General features: G+C 37.7%; 1 protein-coding gene across 3 annotated transcripts in view; it reads left to right on the plus strand.

Annotated features, from left to right (window-relative positions):
* SNTG1 (syntrophin gamma 1) overlaps nt 1-24079 on the plus strand; it is an 882155-nt gene that overhangs the window by 713457 nt on the left and 144619 nt on the right. For all 3 annotated transcript variants that reach the window (XM_060610497.3, XM_060610498.3, XM_060610499.3), the window contains one exon: nt 11945-11983. In XM_060610497.3, the coding sequence (XP_060466480.1) occupies nt 11945-11983 (39 nt within the window). The remainder of the gene's footprint in view (nt 1-11944; nt 11984-24079) is intronic.

The following is a 24079-nucleotide window of genomic DNA, read 5'->3' on the forward strand; positions in this document are numbered from 1 at the left end:
ATTCTTTGGGGAATCCTATGTTTAATTCATAAAGATCTGCAACATTAGATGGCAGACACATATGTGCAAGTTGAAAAACAGAATATTTTTTCCCTAAAAGTGTTGGTTGTGAAAAGCGAAAGGAAAAAGTATTGTGTCTGCCACATTGAAAAGACCTGACGAAGCTTGTAGGTGACTTGAAAGTCGCGACAACATAAAGCTGAGCACAAAGAAGATTTACAGATGACGAACGAAAGGCGATGATCAGAGAGGTTGTAGGGTGTCGCTCTGACAGGCATGGATGTCACTTAAGTAGACTTTTTCTTCCTTTTTATAGCTGCCGACATTTCTGAGTCCTTAGATGTACTTTTCCGTGCTAGCAAGTTGTTGTTTTCCACGTTGTTTTTCCCCATGCACCAAAATCTGAACGTCAGACAAGCAGGTGTCGACTGAAAATGGGTCGTAGAGTGAAATCAAACAAGCGCAGAGTCAGTAATTTAATTCGGAATAACACCAAGGGCAAATTTGGGCATTCCACTGACATATTTTTGACATCAGATTTTTGCTTTTTGCACAATTAGAGTTTATTTTGGCGTGTTATGTCAGGAGATATTTCAATAAAATAACCTGCTTTGTTTCTTGAAAACCTACTAACACTTCAAGCTCTTCAATTTCGGATACTAGACAATGTTAGCCGGTTTTCCTCTGTACAACCTGCTTTGATGTTAGCTGAATAATGCGATCGTGCTCAACTGGGGCAGTGCTACGGGACACAGCTGACATAGCATTCTTGATCCAGCAGGCTCTGCCCACACAGCCCATCCCCTTCACCCAATAGGACTCATTCTTTTGCCTTTCTTCCTGGCCAGAGTATTCCCGGTTCTTAATGTTCTCATAGTCTCAGAACCGTAGGAACTTCCCAGGGAGCCTCAGCTTAACACACCTACCCCGTTTTAGCCACCCACAATGCCTAGGGCCGGAGTTCAAGATGGCCTTCATCATGCCCATGCGAAAAGAGCTGATCCCTCTGGGCCCACTAGCTGCCCCTACACTAATGGTAACTCAGTAGGAACCTGCAGCACCTGATTCCCATGGGGCACACACTATCCAATGAGGGACAAGGGCCAAAATGGACCTAGCTTACAAAGTGATGGCACTTCCTCAATAGGTGAACGATTTGGAAATGCAGAAATTGCATAAGGCTCTGCAGGTGTATCACACTTGGTTGAACACCAGCAAGGTGCCATGGAGCAAGGCGAAGGCAAACTCAGTGACTCAGGCGACTCACCACCTTGTGTTTGCATTCTGCTGTCCCGTCTTGTTTCTTTTTACCTTTCACTCTTCCTTCCTTGGGATTGAACATTCTCCCTCAATAAAGGCTTAGCATATTTGACTTCCTCACGCTATATTTCTAGGGAAGCAAGACTAAGGAAATACCCTTTACCTCTAACTATTCATTACAGGATACTAAGCATTCCCTGGGGGGAGACATTCTTACCTAAGTAGTGCAATATGGCAGAGAAGGTGTAAATGAAGTGTGTTTAGTACCCTTAGGTACTAAGGCGGATGAAGGGTCATTAGGAAATTATGCATGAAATCATTTTGAGTTTGCAGTTGTTCAATTGAATACATCTTAGAAGACCCCTCATTCTAAAATGTAGCTTAAAAGCTGAGGACATCTGCTTTTAGGGTGCAGAGGTGGCTACAAATATCCCTGAGGATTGAGTCTGAATTATTGAGTATAAACACTGCGTATTTTCCTCATTAAGAATCCTGGCTAATAATTTTGCAATGGTAAATCTAGTGTTTTCACCTATGATTGATACTGACATATTAAACAATGACTTCCGTCACTTTCTGAAACCACAGTTCCTATACTGTGCAGGTACACCTACCCTACAATCCGTTTTTCCTCTTTTTTTTTTTTTTTAACTTTTATAGTGTTTTACACCACCTGTTCTAACACTCATCTCATCCCGAAAACTGGGAATTATTTTTCTTAATTTTGTAAGCAATTTATTTATTTTGAGAGAGAGAAAAAGTGCGAGAGAAAAGGGGCAGAGAGACAGGGACAGAGAGAGAATTCCAAGCAGGTTTCACACTGCCAGCCTGATGCGGGGTTCGAACCCATGAACCATGAGACGATGACCCGAGCCAAAGTCAGATGCTCAACCAACTGAGCCACCCAGGTGCTCCCCTCCCAAAAAAACTTAGAATTATTTGTTGCATGTTTTTTCAATACTTTCAGCTTTTAGGCTTTTAATTCATACTCAGATTAGGCCAGTGATATAGATGGATATGTGTGTGTTACATATATGGCATATATCATGTGTATGTTACTCTGAAAGACGATGATAGTAAAATTGAAAACTTCTTGTGCTAGGAAGAATAAAATTTAAGAAAACTCATTTACATATAATGCCTAATCATCCTGAAGAATTGATTTACTGTTAATAGATATGTTTTGATTTTTAATTGTTTTTTAATTTTTTTTTAATTTATTTATTTCTGGGAGAGAGAGAGCACAAGCAGAGGAGGGACAGAGAGAGAGGGAGACACAGAATCTGAAGCAGGCTCCAGGCTCCGAGCTGTTAGCACAGAGCCCGGCATGGGGCTCGAACCCACAAATTGTGAGATCATGACCTGAGCCGAAGTCGGACGCCCAACCAACTTAGCCACCGAGGCACCCCAATAGATATGTTTTTAAAAGCAACGTGGCATACTCTCAAAGTTATATTCGTAGGGATGGGGAATAACCAAGGTAGCAAGGACCTAGAATCCATATCTGGAAAAAAATGCATGAAAATTATGAGCTGAAATGTGGGAAGTTATGTGGGCTCCTGAGGCAAAAATCATTTTTTTGATGCTTCCCTCTACATGGTAAAGGCAGCGTTTTATCAGCAGCTGCAGAATAAACATATTGCCTTATGTACCCACATACTAATGTCATTAGTCGTCACGTGAATTTATATCTATAGAATAAAAATCTTAGTCCTCACACATCTGTCCACAAATCTCTAAGGGAATTGGAGCATTGTTTCTTGCTTCCATAAGAATGATTTGCTTGGGTAAATCTTCAAAATTGATTTCCATGGGAAAATATACATCTGAGAACGCACCACTTTAGCCACCAAAATTGACTTGTTTGTGAGGTTTAAAAGAATAACAGGTTAGCAGAATTGGGATGAAAAGTTTGTAATATAAGATCTTCACTAATCTTCAAACATTTGATTGAGAAAAAAAACTATCCCTTTAAGACATTTAAAGTAGAAGGAGAGCAATTTTTTAAAGAATATTTGAATATTCTATTGTATTTTTTTGGTCGAGAGGGGTAGTCACAAGAGAATATTACTGCTCTAGTTTCTAGATACATTTGATGATGCTAAAAATGAATATATAAAATTAAGGGATTCAAAAAATAGGAGTGACATTTAAAATAAATGGACAGGCCTATTCCACCAAATTTTATTTTCAGTCAGTTAATTCCAAACAAATCTTTCTTAAAGCCAGCTGTGTATTACCCTTATCTCACCTTGAGAGATCTGCTGTAATAATTAAGCTTCCTTTAAGGGGTTTCCATCATTAACATCCAGTGGAATGTCGTCAAAGAAAAAGAAGGACACATATTTATCATTTCCCCCAGCATTTACTCAAAGTGAATATTATTCCATAAAGCACAGTTCATAATATTTATTTTAGCAGATGTTCACTTTTGATGTTGGGTAAATTTTAAAGTAGTAGATTTACCATGATAGTTTTCAGTTTTTTAGTATAAGGAATTCAACTGAGAAATATTTATAATATAAGCAACCAATGACTTTACATTTGTCCTTCTAGTTTTTGTTTTTTTCAAGCAGGGTCTCAAAATTCAAAGTTCTAATAAAAAGTCTTCAATGAAGCAGCTACTGAATGTAAATTAAACTTTTAATGCTGTGGGAACATATTCTTGCATATAATAGAGATTCAAGATACTTATTTCTTTAAACATAAGACTTCATCAATACCAGAGATTCCTACAAGGAAAAAAAATCTTTGAGTAATAGAATAAAGAAGACAGAATAAATGGTGAAAATGTTTGCTACAATAGAATGCATCATTTTTCTAACAATATTTAACATCTACAGATATATGTAGATGATATGCAGTGAATAAAATTGCTAGTAATTAATTATAAGATGTTGAAAATAACTTTCTTCTCTATTCCATTTTATCCAAAATATGAAGATTCTCCTCATGTTGGGTTTTTGATTATTCTTCTCCTTAAAAAACTCTATTCAAAATCCTCTTTCTTCAAGAGTATATCTGCATTACTTGACTTTTATATCCCTTGGGCATATTGTTTTCTAGAGAATCAAACACAAAACCCCATTTGCCATTTGGGGTATTAGAGTTCGTAAAAAATGTATTTTAGTATTTTAAAATATGTCTTTGCATTTGCTTTTAATTTTAGGTTTTTATTAAAGTGCAGAAGACTTATTGCAATAACAATACATATGTTGCTGGTGTTTTTATTAGTAGTATGTATTACATATACATTAAAGTATGTGTATTTTGGATGACAAGAGGCTTCGTATTCTTACGTGGCACATCTTTCATGGCCCTGTGGACTTTTTGCCGTATTAATCAGTTCAAACATTACTGATTATACCTTCCTATGAGTATCTAGAAAAAGAAGCAAAGCATAGGAACGATTTTGGTCTCACAAACCAAGACTGAGGTCTTAATCCAATCAGCTGGATCCCAACTGGGTTGGAGTTTTATAGGATTCTGTTTACTTCTCTTTGTTTTTCCCTTTTCCAACTTACAGCCCTCCAGGTCTTTGAGCTGAGAGTACGGTCTATTCCTGGGAGCCCTCCTCAGCTGGCTCTCAATCCTCCTTGCTCACCTCTCAGCACAGCAAATTTGTGAAACTGTTGTCTACTTTTGCATGATTTTCACGTGACGGTTTTTTTTAACCATTTGTCCTGCCATGATTCAGAATTCAGCAATACCTTGACGTGAAAACCAACTTTGTGTTCAAAGCCCCACAGATCACAAATGCTGCCAATATGACCCTGTGAAAGAATGCTCTGTCTGGGTAAATTGTGCTTCTCTCTTCCAGCCCATCCCGTGTCTACAGGGGGCCAGCTCACCTCTGTGTGCTCATCTGTCTGGGACCTCACCTGTGCTCACCCTCGTGACAGCAGGTGTTCTCAAATACCTTCATATGTATTCATTTTTGAGAGACAAAGAGAGACAGAGGGCGAGCAAGGGAGGGGCAGAGAGAGAGGGAGACAGAATCCGAAGCAGGCTCCGGGCTCCGAGCTGTCAGCACAGAGCCCGACTGGGGGCTCGAACTCACCAACCACAAGATCATGACCTGAGCTGAAGTCAGATGCTCAACCGACTGAGCCACCCAGGCGCCCCTCAAATACCTCCCAACAAAACGCTTTTAATCAGTTTTCTCCATTCGAGTCCCTACCAACAGGAAGGTGGCTGTGCTTCCTGCTCTTTCATCCGATTTAGGAACCTAATGATTTTGGTTTATTTCTTACGTATCTCTGCATTAAAGATGGACTGCACTGCCATTTAGTGGGTGACAGTGTTTCAAGGAATTCATCACGAGCCCCACCGTTGCTCTCTATTGAAATTTAAAATGCAATTTTTATCATCAGCTCAATATATTTTAGATTCAGTTACTTTTACTAATATATTTTAATTTTTACTTTTATTTACATTCTATATATTATGTTGTTATTGGTATATTTTTATTTAGTTATTATTTATTCAATTACTTACCTGTTAAAAGTCATTGGTTAATTTCGTTTTGCAGTAGGAAAACCCTGTTTTAATTGTTGTAATTCTACATGAACTCAAAATTCTAAATGCGTTTGTAAAGCCCTAGTGATTAACCTTAAATACCCTTGGGTGCATTTGACCATTTATCCTTGATAGGCCTAAATGTAGTTGCACTTAAATAATATCACACAAAACTTTTAATTTGGAAAACATTTGACATTTAGGAATGAATCTCTATTTCACATTAGGTTAATTTTTATGATTTTTTTCTTCTTAGGGTGATCAAAACGTACTTTGTTCCATTTCTGTATCTTTTTTTTTTTTCAAACTGAGGAAGTCTTGATTTGGATATATATATTTGGTAGTCAAACACCGTAAAATCTTAGTTATTTTTAATCTAATTGTCTTGAGCATTTATCATATAGTATATTATCTTCCTCTACTGATATATGTATCCTGCCCTTTTAAATAGTTATACTTTTACATTCCGTTTTTCACCATATTATCTGGGTGATAGTTTTTAATGTCACTGTTAAGTAATAATGTAAGGGCAATCCTTTATATTTTTTTGTTAAACAGATTTCATATGTTTAATTTTTAATCATGATATTTCTTAATTTGAAGTAAATGCTAATTCTATATATGTAAAGATATCATTATGTTTTAAGCTTATTTATTTATTTTGAGAGAGAGAGAGAGAGAGAGAGAGAGAGAGAGAGAGAGAGAGAGAATGTGAGCAAGGAAGGGACAGAGAGAGAGAGGGAGAAAGGGAGAGAATCCCAAGCAGGCTCCACACTGTCAGCTCAGAGCGCTATGCAGGGCTCAAACTCACAAACCATGTGATCATGACCCAAGCTGGAATCAAGAGTTGGAGGCTTAACTGACTGAGCCATGTAGGCACCCCAAGATCATTATTTTCTTATTTTACTTCTTCCATTTCCTGTACCATTGCTTTTATAAAGATTGGAATTACATTAAAAAATGGTTTTGCATAGCTATTTATAAAATTAAATTATTTTTCTTCTTAACATAACCAACATAACCATCCCTTAGATGGGTTTCCATAAACCATAACAGGTTTACAAATAGGTTTTTGTGTGTAGTCCTGTCTTTGAAATTAAAAGGAAATGAAATGTTACATATTGGGATTTGTCATAAGACTTAAATTTTCAGAACTTCTGATAAAATTAAAACAGCACGTTATATTTTGGCAGAGAGAGAGAGAGAATGTCGGTTCCTAATTCCAACGGCTCTCATCAGTCCAAAATATATATTAATGTAGTGATTTCCTTTATTTTTGTCTTTCTGTTAATTTTACTTATATGGAAATCATCAACAAAGTGGAAAAATGGGGTTCCTTCAATAAATTCCATGGTTCTGTAATAACTGGAATTACAAGGTAATTCTAACAAAGAAGATTAAATCAGATCCTAGTTAAGGAAGAATTAGGATAGCTGAACCAATTACCGATTTTCAAATCTGAAGAGGAAGCCTCACACGGAGCCCTAGGGATGAGCTGCAGAGTAGCGGCAGCAACAGAAGGAAACCCTTGGCATCACTTTGATTCAGATCTTGGATTATCAACAAGTTTGAGAAGGTAGGAGCGAGGTGAAATGTGCCCCCCTCGATAGCTAACTGTGGTTGGCAATGCTTGTTAGGTAGTATGGACAAGCCACCAGGCTGAGGGAGATAAAGACTCCGCAATTACAGGTTCCATGATGGAGAGTTCAGTAGGCACATGCAACAACGACAGCGTAGAAACTAGACCCCCGGGGAACGCTGAAGAGAAAGTCACCGGTCAGTTCCACTAGGGGATTCAGAAAAGTTTTGGTAGTGGATATGGTTCTTGGAGACACAAAGACCCCTGCTTTGGACACATCACTGTCAGTTCCAGCTCATTGTGCTGTGGTCATCCTCTCTGTAGGACAATCATGTTTTACTACCTGATGGTAGAAGGCCAAGTCAACCGTGTTTCTTGAGCCATTGCGTTAATTTTTCTTCTTGTCTAGAAGTCTCTATCAAGTTTCAAAGTATCTATAAATCCTCTGAAAGAGGTCACATAAGTTTCACCAGATTTGTAAAGAGGTATATGATTAAAAATTATTTATAAAAAAAAAAACCACTTTGCTGTCTTTGAAATAAATGTCTTTCCTTAAGGTAGCAACATAGCAACATAGTTCCTTCAAGATAGAATCTTCTACCTGGCATATTTATCTATTCTTCCTCCCTCCCTCCCTCCCTCCCTCCCTTCCCTCCCTCCTTCCTTCCTTCCCTCCCTCCCTCCTTCCTTCCCTCCCTCCTTCCTTCCTTCCCTCCTTCCTTCCTTCCTTCCTTCCCTCCCTCCTTCCTTCCTTCCCTCCTTCCTTCCTTCCCTCCTTCCTTCCTTCCCTCCCTCCTTCCTTCCCTCCCTCCTTCCTTCCTTCCCTCCTTCCTTCCTTCCCTCCTTCCTTCCTTCCTTCCCTCCCTCCTTCCTTCCCTCCCTCCTTCCTTCCCTCCCTCCTTCCTTCCTTCCCTCCCTCCTTCCTTCCTTCCCTCCCTCCTTCCTTCCTTCCCTCCTTCCTTCCTTCCTTCCCTCCCTCCTTCCTTCCTTCCCTCCTTCCTTCCTTCCCTCCTTCCTTCCCTCCTTCCTTCCCTCCTTCCTTCCTTCCTTCCCTCCCTCCTTCCTTCCCTCCCTCCTTCTTTCCTTCCCTCCTTCCTTCTTTCCTTCCTTCCTTCCTTCCTTCCTTCCTTCCTTCCTTCCTTCCCTCCTTCCTTCCCTCCTTCCTTCCTTTATCTCTATCATTTCTTTACCTTATGAGTGTTGATTCAAGTATAGTTCCTACTTTTTTTAATTAAGATATGAGGGGTTCCTCAAAAAATACACAATGCAGATTGTATCCTCTTATACTTCCAAGTGGGCATTAATTGTATTCCACAGTCTTAATTTAAGTCAACATGATGTTAAACAGTCAGTTTTTACAGGCTTATCTTTCTCTTCTGGACTAAAAGACTTAACATGGATTTCCTTCACCTGAATGCCCTTTACTTGGTAGTTGTCTGTGTCACTTGATGCTCTTCTAGAATGACATGTTAGGCAGTCCTAGTTAAACCCACACTCTTATTCCTTTACAGCCTAAGGATTAATAACTTCAGTAATCCTGCTCCATAAGCAGCTAGTTTGATGTGACTGCAGTTATATCCTTTCATCTTTTTGAGCCTTCATGTTCAGACTCTGACTCTGTTTTGTGCAACATCATATTAATTTTTTTGGCTTTTCGTAACACAAATGACTGGTTCTGATAACACATAATTAACATTAGTTTCTAAGAAGTTTGACATTACAAATCTTTTTGACAGATTTCAATTTTCCTTGTTTGAAGAGTGATCTTAAAAATAATGCAAAGAATTTAGGATTTGCATTATTTAGAATTAATATTGTTGCCAAAATAGAAAATTTAAAAAAAAATTTAATGTTCATTTATTTTTGAGAGAGAGAGAGAGAGAGAGAGAGAGAGAGACAGAGCACGAGCAAGGGAGGAGCAGAGAGAGAGTGAGACACAGAATCCAAAGCAGGCTCCAGGCTCTGAGCTGTCAGCACAGAGCCCGACTTGGGGCTCAAACCCACAAATTTCAAGATCATGACCTGAGCCAAAGTCGGGCACTCAACTGACTGAGCCACTCAGGTGCCCCAAAAATAGACAATTTTTAAAACTTTGCTCAATGAATGCATTTCATTAAGAATATATTATTTAGTGGCACTTGGGTGACTCAGATGGTTAGTTAATCGACTTTTGGTTTTGGTTCAGGTCATGAGCTCACAGTTCGTGGGTCGGATACCCCCTTTGGGCTCTGTGCTGACAACACGGAGCCTGCTTGGGATTCTCTTCTCTCTCTCTCTGCCCCTTCCTCTCTCATGCTCTCTCTCTCTCTCAAAACAAATAAACTTTTAAAAAAGAATATATTATCGCCTGATATTTTATTACGTTTACTAAGTTAAGCATTATTTCAATTGTTTGACATAAAGCTTTATTTTTAAAAATAAATTTAAATCGTCATTAATGTTTCCAACATGTTTATCTTATAAGCGGCTTTATTGATATGATTCCCTATGATGACAAAATGAGTCATTTAAAAGAAAATACTTCTTGCATTTTCTACACTGAATCTTCATTTATAATTCAGGTTTCATAGAACATTCCTAGGTAAAAGTCATCATACTGTTTCCAACTGAGAAAGATTTTCACATCTGAGGAAACTTCAGCTGATTCCTTATCCTTCTAACTTGGGACATGCCTGCAAGTGATTGAGGTTCTGGAGGTGCTCAGCCGGCAACCTCTGCTCTGGACCCCAGCCTGGTTCACGCATATTTGCCACTCACTTGAGTGTATAGACATTAATCTAGAGCTGACAAGAAAACAGAAAGGGATTCGCAAAATATAGGAGAAAACAAGGCATCTCTGCTCAGCTTCTTTAAAACACCCTCGTTGTCTTCAAAGGAAATCCAGACTTCTTGGATATTCATTTTATATGTGATTATTTATTATATTAATAACTGTCACATATTGAGCTCTAACTTCACGACCTTTGTGTTTTCATTTACTTTTCCAACAAATAGGTGTGGCTCATATGGTGATAGACTTTTTACATAGGATGGAAATTAGACACAGGGTAGTTAATAACTTGCCTGCTGAAATTCAGTAACAGTTACGGCCGGATTCAGACGGAGGTCTCATGACCGCACAGCTTGATCGTGTTATCATGCATCTACCTTGCAGCTCCAGAACACTCTGTAAACGAGCATCATTAAACTATTGTCTCTGAACGCAATGTGTTTCATTTTCGCGTCCCAGCTCTTACAGCACCGGGACTCACATTGGTAGATTACTGAAAGGATTTTGGAAAACAACGAATGATTAGTCTCCCCCCTTCTCACTGCATTTATCGAACCTACACATACGTGTGCTCATTTGTATACGTACATCACTGCGGCCTGAGCATGGCTACATTTACTTAGATTTTTCGGACTCTTCTGTCGGATGAAAACGTTAAAAGTGACAAAGCTAGACCGTTTGTGCCAGAAGACAAAGGTCCATACAAAATATTGGTGGAATTTTACAGTTTTTTATAACAATCCATAAGAACTAGCAAAAAGCATAGTTCTGCCAACTTTTCAGTATGGATTTTTTTTATTGATTAATAAAAGATTCTTAGGAAACTGTTCTGTGTCTCCAAACCCATCCTGATTTTAGCTGAAGACACTGGTAGTTTTAGAGACTTTCTTTAGCTGATTCCTCACCAAAACAAGAAGTATTCTGAAATGACTATAGTAATGTAAGAAAGATATGTTTTTGTGTGTGTGTGTGTGTGTCCCTACTGAAATCACATAAATCTTCCAAAACTTTCTTTTCTTGTGTATTTCAAATGACACACATGTTGCCAGTAAGTTTTGTACATGAGCCTTTTGATGATTTTCCAACTTTGTGCATCCTATCCATTGCATTTCCTGTTAGTTCACATTTATCAGTAGGACGAAGGGAACTGAAAACTAACAACAAGGAAAAATAAACTAAATCAGGAAAATAATTTCTAAATGAAAAGCCTGTGTTTAGTGTGATATGAGATTATACCACACAGAGTTAGCATTCGTTAAGTTTCTCTCTCCAACCGATGCAAAATAAAAACTGGTTTTAATTAGCAAAGTTTCTGTTGAACCAAAGACTTTGTGTGTTATGAGTTCATTTGTCTAAAAGCCGATACTCCTTTCCAATTGGAGTTTACAGTTCGTTAACATGACTTAATACAGACGAAATTCTTTCTCCGAAGATTTATTTTAAAATGTTACGAAATGTCACTCATGAAATTCTCTTCAAGTAAACGTATAAAGAAGTGAAGTGAAAAATTAAATTACAAAAAGTTATTCTATGTTCTCGATAGACTGTGCATGGACACACAGGCTTCCTGTTTCTCATAAGTGAGAAAATCATTAGAAGAAAATCTGTTTGGACCATGTGTACACATCAAATTTGGAAGACTTTTGATAGCCAACATTTTTAGAAAATTTTAGTTGATGTTTGATACGCAATGGGATTTTAGTATGCCAGTTGGGAATATCAGTATATATTAACTCAGGAAGAATAGATTCTCATAAAATTCGGGGGCTCTTGTGTAACTTTGTTGATTGCTCACTTTTATTTATTTATCATTGCAGATTAAAAAAATCAACAGAAACTTTCCCGTAAACCAGCAGGTAAGATGGAAACATACTTGGAGAGACAAATCACATATTACTTCCAGGTTATCTTTGATAGAAAATAGTTTTGATTGCATTTAATTTTTATGTGGAAATAATTGGCACTGTTGTTTGCTCTCTAGGAAAACACATAATTTATTGATTTTTTCACATTATGTAATATATCTGTTTCTCTAATCATATTAAAAACAGTTTTAAAGAATTATTTTCTGCAGGGCCCCTGGGTGGCTCAGTTGATTAAGCGTCCGACTTCGGCTCAGGTCATGATCTCACCATTTGTGGGTTCGAGCCCCGCGTCGGGCTCTGTGCTGACAGCTCGGAGCTCGGAGCCCAGAGCCTGCTTCGGATTCTGCGTCTCCCTCTCTCTCTGCCTCTTCCTCACTCGCACTCTGTCTCTCTCTCAAAAATAAACAAAGATTACCAAAAAAAACCCTATAAAAATAATATTTTATCTAAGTAAACTAAGTCAAAGCTATATTTGACAAAATACATATATTTATTTGAATATAATGTTGAAGAATTAAGGGAGCTATTTATCATAAAATAGTTTGTATCTTATTTGGGAGACCTATGTTTGATCTAAAAGTTAGAAGAAATTTTCAAAATTGGCTGATGTACTTTACATGAGTCTAAATTAATGCATAGAATGAAAATAATGTCTGATTAATCCAGCCGAGAATTTAGTGGATTTATTAGACTGATAATTGATTATCGGATAAAATAATTGTAGAAAATAATAACTGATTCCAGTTATAGTTTTATTAAGCTGAACTTAACGTTTTCATCGTCTTCATAAACATTATAAAAACATTCATTTGAATGAGAAGAGTCGGTGTAGGCTCAGTTCTGGACTCATGCAAGTCAGTGGTGCATCGGGTTTTTGTGATGTTAGAGCAACAGAGGACAGCCGTGACTTTCTCACTCTTGATACAAAGTCAATGTGCAACCTTTGATCAAAATCTAAACATGTAGAAGCACCTGGGTGACTCAATCGATTGAGCGCCGGACTTGATTTTCGCTGGAGTCATGATTCCTGGGTTGTGGGATAGAGCCCCTCGTGGGGCCCCATGCTGAGCACGGAGCCTCATTCAGATTCTCTCTCTCTTTCCCTCTGCCACTCCCACCTGCTAGCATGCCCTAATTCTCAAGTGTGTGTGTGTGTGTGTGTGTGTGTGTGTGTGTATGTAGATCTCTACATATACATATATATATATATATATATATATATATATATATATATACACGTTATCTACGTATCTATATGTGTATCAATATCTGCATTATCTATTTGTAAAAGGTAAGCCAATCACCGGTTAATTTCAATAGTAAAAATTTTAAATAATCCCAGCTTATAAAAATTAAGTTACTTCTCTTATCTAAACCTCAGTGCCCTCATATTTTTGAAGATTAAATAACAAATGTAAAATTCTCCATGTATGCCACCATTATCATTGATGTGTTAACATTTTAAACGTGTTCTTTAGAATATAGAATTTATGTTCTTGTATAAATTGTATTATTGATGCTGGCACTAGCCCAGACCAGCCTGCAGAGTTCTGTGTGACTGAAATACTAATGAAAACAGCTCTGGAGAGCCCAGTGTATCTACAGTGCTCTGAGCCATGCCGATGATTTAGATGGAGACAGAGTTTGGAGAGATGTACGTGTCACGTGTCTCACCACGTCCATCCCAAGCCGTGGTTACGTCTGAGGCACTTGTTTGTGGTGCAGAGAATAGGGCTGTAGCCCAGAGTTCCTGATGGCCTCGAGCTGGGTATCACTGATATTCCCTCTGTGGCTCCCATTCCATCCCAGGTGCTTCTGAGGCCGGTAGAATATTACTTAGGAAATGCAGTTTAACAACTTCATAGGGGTGCAGTGGAGGAAAACTTCATTAACGAGGAATTATTCAAATAGAAAGGAGCATCAGCCATTGGGGAAAGTTGTATTGCCCATCAGTAAACCTAGTCGTTTTTATAGTCAGATACATAAAATGTAGATCTATTCACTTGGGGAATTCTTGCCAAAAATATAAGTGACGAATGTTTCTTTAAGAATGACTCTAATATCTGTGTTACCATCGCTCCTTGCCCTCTCTAACCTCGACATGTGAATTGTTAATAATTAGTATAATTTATGTTACTATAAATATTTCATAACCCTAATAACCTCACTGCTATTCTCTATTTATGATGACAACTACATTTCACACTCCCTACATTTTCCCTTCAATGACCTGTGGCATTTTTTGCCACCTCTGCATTTATCTAGGATTTGAATAATAGTAAATAAGAATCTGAAAAAACCTTACATATAGAATAAATAATAAAAAGTGTTCAATATCCCAACACATGCACATATATAATAAATGTAGGTAAGCATTAGCATTCATAGCTTTTTATTTGCTAAACTTTTAATATTATTATACCAAGATTTTATTTCAAATCTCTTCCATCTCACTTTTTTAAAAATCATAATGAATTCTTCTTGGCATTTTAAAAACTGAAAGCAAGAGTTAATAGATTTTTCCCTTACTATTTTCCATCATGGAAATGAAGACTTTCAGGAAATTGGATTCATTTATAGTTCTATATTCATATATCCACACCATAGGAAAACTCACCTGCATAGCATGATAGCAATGCATTAGGGGACCCAGGTACATTCTCTACTTCATAAAATAGGAGTAAGAGCCAGTTTATAATGAATTAAAATTTGAAAACACATACAGTCTCATTTCTCCTCCAGATTTAGTATTCAAACAGCACCCTTATCTTGGACTAAGCCACAATGTGTTGCTTTAATCTTAAATTTTTTTCTGACTTAATTTTCATGTAAAGTTCTCTAAAGCTTAGATTACATATATTTACCCATATGCTTTTGATGAAATAATTTAGAGATATGTTAAAATAGTCAACTGTTATACAATGAAAATCAAGTACCCTCATGCCCCTGACACATATCTAGGTCTTTAAGGAAAAAAAGAACAAAAAAAACCCACAAAGATGTCACCCAATGGGGCACAAGTCTACTGCTTCCTGTAGGATTCTGTTTTTTAAATTGTGCTACCTATGTGGTACAGCTAACCCAATGGGAGAAATTAGAATAAAAGTGAAACATAAAGGGGACCAAGAGATATCACTATTTTCCAACAGGGCCAGGTGTTAGAGCTTAGCTCTGTAGGGAAATTCCCACCATCCAGAATGCAGGAGACTTTCAGTGAAACCACTCTCATTAAAGAAGAGATTTGAGTCCAATATTGTAAATTATTGAGAAAATAGACCATAACAGGGGAAAGCATAATTTAGAGATTTAAAAAATCCAAAATTAGTTTTGATTATCATGTCCTTTTTAAATAAAGAAATGGAAATTATGTCAAGAACAGGATATGGTGTTAAAAATGTGGATTTGCAGAAGAATCAAATAGGAGTTCAAAAGTTTAAAAGAATAGTGTATTTAAAATTAAAATCAGTTAACCAATTGAATAATAGAATAGAAGATGAAGGTAAAATATGTCATTGAAAGTATATATCTGAGAATGTCAGTACACACAGAAAAGGGTGAAAAACATAAACGTTAATGTAAGACATAAACTTTAGAATAAGAAGCTAAAAGAATATCTTCAGAAAGACTGGGGAAAACGTGTGAGAGGCAATGTATGAAAACAGATGATGGTTAAGAGTTCTTATAAGTCTTCAGATTAAAGAATCCAACTAACCCCTGAGCAAGGTAAATAGAAACAAATCCACACCAACAAAGGATCTGGAATGACCTCAATATCCAGTCAGTGGAATACGGGCACCATTAAAAGGATAAACGAGCTCTGTTGGTACTGGTGTCGAAGGCCATCCAAGTAAGTTTATGAAGCAATAGCAAAGTGAAGAATAGGGAGTAAAGTAATCATGGTGTTTTAATAAAGGGGTTAGAATGATACATACACATATTCTTATACAGGCATAAACACATCTTGAGAAGACGCACAAGAATCTGGTAAAGGTGTTTGCCTCTGAGAAGTATTACAGCCCAGTCTGCTTTCCCACTGTGAGGATTTCATTCCCAAGCCTCTGTGCTCAACTCTTATGACTTTCCCTGGAGAACCCTCTCATTTCCATTTCTGCTCATTTTGTTGATTGAAGTTCCCTATTCAGTTCCTGCAACAAGGAATTGTGTTTTCTTTTGTTTTGTCTTGAGCTCAGACGTGTGGTAATTCTGTTCTTCCCGATGCAAATTCTATTTTGCATTTCTACCTATTGGAATCAGCCCAGCCTCCCTTATTTATTCCACATCCTCTGGCTTTTGGTCTTTACTATTGGAATAACTGGAAAAACATATGTGCTTGCCATTTAAGACGTAACATTGGCATATACTTTTAGATGCCTGTCTTTAAATTTTGAATATGTTTCTCTTTTCTTCCTATTTTATTTATGTATAAGTACAGCATACTCCACTCATGAAGGAAATTTACTTTTCGTATGTCTACATTGCCTAAGTTAAAAAGAAATTTTTATGGCTCGCGGGATTTGTGTTGTACTTAGACTTTTTTTTCATTTCAAGATTAACAAAAGTTAAAAAAAATGCTTCACTGTTTATGTCTAGACATTTTAGTTTTTTATTTTTACACTTACACAACCAGCTTCTATGGACTTTAAGCATTTCTTTCTTATTGCATTTATCACGTTTTATGGTATTCTCTATTAACTCTTCGTCCCTCTCTCAGCCCAGACTCAACTGTAAACTCCTAAAGATAAAAGTATTATTGTTATATCCTTATCTCCTACAACAGTGCCTTACATATCATGATTCTGGTAGAGACCTCATGTAAAGAAGAAATGCAATTAAATCTGAGAGTTCCTCAACATGTAAAGCTTTCTCTTTTCAAAAGAAGCTCAAAGAAAAATACAGGGCACAGGCAGGGAGAAAATATTTGCAAATCATATCGAATAAAGGACTTAAATCCAGAATATATTTTTTTTAGCAAATGAAAACTGAATATTTAAGAAATCAAACAATTCAATGAAAGAAAATGTGCCCAGATTTGAAAAGACACTTCACTAGAGAAGTATGTGAATATCAAATAAGTGCATGAAAAAATATTCAACCTTAAAGAACATGCAGATGAAAAACACCATGAAATACCACTACGCATACACGAGAATGGCTAATTATAACTAAGTGCTGGCAAGGAGGAATTGTTATACACTAGAATTGTTATACACTGCTGGTGGGAATACAAAATGGCACAACCACTTTGGAAGACAGTCTGACAGTTACTAAGAAGTTAAATCTACACCTACCATACGATCCAGCCAGTCCGCTCCTAGGAAATGAAAGCATGTGTTCATGCAGACTGGTTCACAAATGTTCATAGCAGCTTTATATATGAATAGCCCCAAACTGGAAACAACTCAAATTCCAACAGGTGGCTGGACACACAATGTCTTATTTATACAATGCAATGTTACTTAGCAGTAAAAAGGAACACACTCCTGGTACATGCTACAGCATAGATGAATCTCAAGATTATCCTGCTCAGTGAGAGTAACCAGGCACCCTTCCCCTCAAAAATAGAGTGTAGGCTGCATGCTTCTATTAGATAATACTCTAGGGATTGCAAACTGAGGTACAAAATCAGAAAGCAAATCAGCAGCTGCCTAGGAAATGGGAAGAGTGGGTGGCAACAGAAAGGGATTGGAAAGCAGATGAGAGAACTTTGGGGTGATGTATATTTTCATTCTGTTGATTGTAGTGAAGGTTTTATGAGTGCATGCGTGCGGCACAACTTTTTAAACCTTACCTTTTAAATATGTGCCATTTATTTATGCTCTTATACCTCAATAAACTCAAAACCATTTTTATTATTAAAATGTCTGGGAATCAAATAAGTTAGGAATTGTATTAAACCAAAGCCATTGGGATAGTCTAGATTTGAAATTACACTTGTGTATCCCTTAGTTCACTTTTTGTGAGGAGTAACTTTCTCATTTCCTTGATGCACCTATAACGTAATCATCTGTTTTCTCTATTATGATTTGGATCAGGTTTATTTATTTTAAAAAATGCGCTGAAATTCAGCTTCAATTGATACTGAAAAACATGGGAAGGGGCAGCAGTGGTCTTGCTGTTAAGTGTCTGTTAAGCAATGATACTCAGCTAGGTGCAAAATTTACTCAATTCATTAGATTTTACTCAATTCATTAGATAATTTACTCAATTCATTAGAGATCTTTTAAACAAGCAGACCTATGTCACACTGCTGTATATACCTAAATCCTTTAGGTAATAATTTATTGTATTTATCATTTTTAATCATCATTAACTAAAATTCCTCTTTTGTAGCGTGCCTCATTATTCTCACAAAAATAACATTTTACAGTGACTATCTTCTGTAATTATCTAGGAGAAAGTTTATAGAGGATGATATTTTACCTCTTTCTATAAATCACAAATGTTCTTAATGACATCTGGAATGGTCAATCCTTTCCAGGAAGTTCTCAATTACTTTGCCCAGATCCATCAGAGGAATCACTGTCTATGGCAACTATAGCCTTATGAAATGTGGTTTCCTAAATAATAAGACCTGAAAGTCCAAATTACTCCTTGACCCACGGGGCTGCGGAACGGATGTTGTGTTAGCAGACATGCTAACGACATTAATGTCATTCTACGTCTCCATCAGAGCTCTTGGGTGACCAGATACATTGTCAATGAGCAGTAATATTTTGAAAGGAATATCTTTCCCCGAGAAGGAGGCCCCAACAGTGAGTGTATAATAGTCAGTAAACCACGTTGTAAACAGATGTGCTATCATCCAACCTTTGTTGGGACACTGATGGAGCACAGGCAGAATAGCTTTAGCATAATTCTTGAGGGGCCCTAGGATAGTCACAATGGAAATGAGCTTCAGCTTAAAGTCCCCAGCTACATTAAGCCCCTAACGGGAGGGGCAGCCTGTCCTTTGAAGCTCTGAAGCAAGACACTGACTTGTCCTCTTTAGCTGTAAAACTCCTAGATGGCATCTTCGTCCAATATAAGACTGTCTTAACTTCACTGAAAATCTGTTATTTAGTGGAGGCACCTTCATTGATGATCTTAGCTGGTCTTCTGGATAACTTGCTGCACCTTCTGTGTCACCACCTGCCACCTCACCTTGCACGCCGATACTGTGGACACAGCTCAAACCTCCTTAAACCTCATGAACCAATCTCGGCTACCTACAGACTTTTCTTCGGTGGCCTCCTCACCTCTGTCACTTCATAGGACTGAAGAGAGTTAGGACCTTGCCCTGGATCAAGATTTGGCTTAAGAAAATGCGCTGGCTGGTTTGATCTTTTTGTTCAGACCATTACAACTTTCTCCATATCAGCAGTGAGGCTGTGCCACTTTCTTATAATTTGTGTGTTCACTGGAGCGGCACTTTTCATTTCCTCCGAGAACTTTTCCTTTGCGTTCACAAGTTGGCTGTTTGGCAAAAGAGACGCAGCTTTTGGCCTATCCCGGTTTTGACGCGCCTTCCCCACTAAAGCTTAAGTATTTGTGGCTTTTGATTTAATAGAGGCCACTGTAAGGTTATTGATTGGCCTAGTTTTAAGATTGCTGTGTTTCAGGGACAGGGAAGACTTGGAAAAAAGGAAGAGAGATGGGGGAACGGCCCTGGCCAGTGGAGCGCTCAGAACACGAACGTCGATTGACTGAGTTCTCCAGCTTATATGGAGACAGTTCATGGTGCCCCGAAACAATTACAATAGTGACATCAGAGGTCGTTTATCACAGATCACCATAACAAATATAATAGTAATGAAAAAGTTTGAAATATTGCAAGAACTACCCACTTTTTAATGTTTATTTTTGAGAGAGAGAGACAGAGACAGAGACAGAGACAGAGCATGAGTGGGGAAGGGGCAGAGAGAGAGGGAGACACAGAATCTGAAGCAGGCTCCAGGCTCTGAGCTGTTAGCACACAGCCCGACATGGGGCTCAAACCCACGAACCATGGGATCATGACCTGAGCAGAAGTTGGACGCTTAACCAACTGAGCCACCCAGGTGTCTCCAGTTTTTTTCATTTTAGAGAAAGAGTGTGTGTAAGCAGGGGAGGGGGACAGAAGGACAGAGAGGGAGAGAGAGAGAGAGAGAGAGAGAGAGAGAGAGAATTTTAACCAGGCTCCATGCTCAGTGTGGAGCCTGGTGTGGGGCTCATTCCCATAACCACAAGATCATGATCTGAGCTAAAATCAACATCCAGATGCTTTACTAACTGAGCCACCCAGGCACCCCGAGAACTACAAAAAATTTGACACAGATACACAAAGTGAACACATGCCACTGAAAATGGCACTGATAGACTTGCTTAACAGAGGGTTGCCACAAATCTCCCATTTGTTAAAAGAAAATTGCAGCATCTACAGAACATGATAAAGCAGAGTAAAACGAGGTGTGCCTGTATTCAAGGGAAAACAACTGAATCTTGGTAAGACCGTGAGCTTGGTGGCATTTCAACTTGATCTAGCACCCATGCCTCTTTTTCTCCAGCAACACACTGACCTTGAAAGCAGCAGGTCATGTTCCCTGTGCAGCTTTCTGCTCAGACCTATGCATTGTCTGGTCCTGTGCCAGGCGTCACATAACCAGCTAGCCTGAGGTTTATAGTCTAATGAGATGAGTATTTCTTTCATTCATTTTAGTCTTATCGAAATGTGTGCATCTGTGTGTCATTTTTGAGCAAAGTATTCTATTAACGAGATTGGCGATGTGTCTTTGTTTTTATTTTGTGTTTCAAAACCTAGGTTCTTTTCAGCAGAACAGAAAACTTTTATAAATGTTGACACAAACCATAGAGTCACATAATCTTGGGATAATAGGCCTGTAATTACTTTAGTCCATTTTATAATGCTTGGTGATAAAAAATGGTGGCATTCTATGATTTAAAGGAGAAACTTCCTCGAAAGCAACAAGCTTACAAATCAGTATGAAAGGATAGCGGCAGAGGCTTCATAGTAAAAAGTCAGACTAAAAAGTATTTTACAGTTGAGCCCATACAAAATTACACATACAACTGGTTATTATAACAATGATAAGGGGTGTCTAGGTGGCTCAGTCCGTTGAGCGACCGACTTCGGATCAGGTCATGATCTCGCAATTCACAAGTTCGAGCCCCACGTCAGGCTCTGTGCTGACAGCTCGGAGCCTGGAGCCTGCTTCGCATTCTGTGTCTCCCTCTTTCTCTGCCCCTCCCCCACTCCTGCTCGGCTCTGCTCTCTCTCTCTCTCTCTCAAATAAACATTAAAAAAAATTTGAAAAATAATGGTAAAATTAACTACATTTTAGAAATTCTGGAAGAGGGTTATTTAACTGGTGGGAAAATACACTAATCAATCAGTAGATAGATAGAAAGATGATAGGGTAGGATGAGACATAGTACCCAGTGGGATGCCTGGGTAGCTCAGTAGGTTGAGCATCCGACTCTTAGTTTCGGCTCAGGCCATGATCTCACAATTTGTGGGTTCGAACCCTGCATCGGGCTCCGTGCTGACAGTGTAGGGCCTGCTTGGGATTCTCTCTTTCCGTCTCTCTATGTCTCTGTTTCCGTCTCTCTCAAAATAAATAAATAAACATTTTAAAAACAGATACAGTATCCAACCCACACAGACTTTTCTATTGAGGAAAAGGCACTGATGGGGAAGAAATGGGATACTGAGATATTGGTGGCATCATGTGTGCAGTTCCACCCAAGGATAAAAAGCTAAAAGCCCAAATTTCCATGAACTTTCTTTGCAGGAATACTTCATCTGTAACAGGTGCTTCACAAAGAAATGCTCACAAAGAAATCTCCTCTAGACTTACTCTCTCTTACTTCTCCAGACCCAAAATGATATTTAGATCCTCGTGTATTCCAATTTGGGAAGTACAAAATCCAGCTGGAGAGGAGATAGCTTGTGCACAAGCCAGTGGAGTGGCCGGGTCTCCTCCTCCCTCAGCCCCACAATTTCATTCGCAGCCCGCTTTCTGCCCCTACAGATCGGTTTACACTTTCCAGAATTTTACATAAGTGAAATCATACGGTATGTATGATTTTTGTCTGACTTCTTTCACAGAGCATAATTATTTTTAGTTTTGCCCTTGTTACTATATGGGCCAATTCGTCCTTGTCCTTATCACTGAGTTGTATTTCGTTGCTGGCTATACCGCTATTTGGGTGACCATCCATTCGCTTGGCAATGGACATTGGTTCTGTCCTAAGGTCTGGTCAATTACAGGTACAGCCTCTGTAAATGCGTATGGACAAGTCCTTGTGTTAACATATGTGTTTATTGGGGGGCGGGGGGGGGGGGGCGTTGGTAGTCATGGAACAGCTAGATAATATTGAGATGTATGTTGAAATTTTTAAGAAACTGCAAAACTGTTTTCCCCAGGGTGTGACCATTTGGCATCCACACTAGCCGCGTAAAAAGAGTTTCTGATATGGTCAGTTTTTAAATTGTAGACATCGTAATAGAGCAGTCTTGATCGCTCGCTGTGGTATTAATTTGCATTTCTGTAAGGACCAATGATGTGGAGCATCTTTTCATGTGCTTACTTGCCATCCATATATATCTTCATCGGTGAAGTGTCTGTTCAAATATATGTTGCCCCAAATTAGAAGTTCTTAATTATGATGAAGTCCGGTTTATCATATTTTAACAGATCTGGCTTTTGGCACTAGATTTAAAAAAACTTTGCCTAATCCAAAACGGAAATCATCAGCTATGTTTATTCTTAGATATTTTTGTTTCCCAGTATTTTCTCCAGTTGAAGCTATTGTTTTAAGAATGAGGTAGAGATGAAAGTTATTTTCAAATGAATGTCCAGTTATTCCTCTGTTATTTGTAGAAAATACTATTTTTTATCCATTGAATTATTTCATGCTTTTATCAAAAATTCAATTGACCATGCATGTGCAGATCGATTTCTAGACATTCAGTTCTGTTGAGCTGGTCTATTTCTATATTTTGACACTAATATCTCACCATCTTGATTACGGTAGCTTTTTAATATTTTGAAAGCAGGAGTTTAGGCCCCTTAGCTATGCAATTTTTACACAAAATTATTTTAGTTCCTCTAGGCACTTGCTATTTCTACATTAAAAAAATCAAATTGCCACTGTATGAATATTTTTAGGGGTATTTGGGTTTTTATTGGGACTGCTTTGAATCTGTAAATTTGGGGAAAGTGGACATTTACCAGTATTGAGTTTTGAGATCCTTGAACCTGGCATATCTCTCCATTTTGGAGGGCTTCTTTAATTTCTCTCAGAAATAATTTTTAATGATCAGTATATAGATGTTGTATATATTTTATCAGATTTATCCTCACCTAGTTCATAATTTTCAGATGGTATAAAAATGGTATTGTTTCTTAAATTTAATTGCTAGTTATTCTTTGCAAATTTAATAGAGATGCAAATGACTTCATGTTGATTTTGTGTTCTGTAACCTTGCAAAATCATTCTAATTTCCAGGAACTATAGATGATCATGGTTGTTTGTGAATAAATAGATTTTTAATTATTCCTTTCTAAATGCATACATTTTATTTTATTTTTTGATTGGTTTATGGCACTGTGAGATTCTTCAGTAAAATGCAGACTACATTTGATGAGAGTGGACATTTATACTTTGTTTCTGATCTTAGGGGGAGAACATTAAGTGTTTCAACATTAAGTATGATATTGGCTGTGTGTTTTTTATAGATGCCCTTTATCATCTTGAAGAACTCCCTTTCTGTTACTACTTTGTTGCAAAGTTTGTATCATGAATGAGTGCTAGATTTTGTCAAATACCTCTTATTATATTAATATGGTGCATTACATTAATTTATTTTCAGAAATAAAACCAATCCTGCATTTAGGGGATATACCTCACTTGATCAAAATGGCTTAAACTTTTCATAAGTTATTGGATTCAGTTTTCAAAAACATTGCCAAGAATTTTTCCATATATGTTTCTGAGAGATACTGGTTTGTAATTTTCTCTTCATTTAAAGACTTTATGTGAAATCAAATTTGATGTGCTGCAATTTCACTTATATTTCACTAAAGATAGTTTCTTTTTTTTTTTCTT

Source organism: Panthera onca, chromosome F2, assembly GCF_046562875.1.
Source record: "Panthera onca isolate mPanOnc1 chromosome F2, mPanOnc1 haplotype 2, whole genome shotgun sequence".
Classification (NCBI taxonomy): Eukaryota; Metazoa; Chordata; class Mammalia; order Carnivora; family Felidae; genus Panthera; species Panthera onca.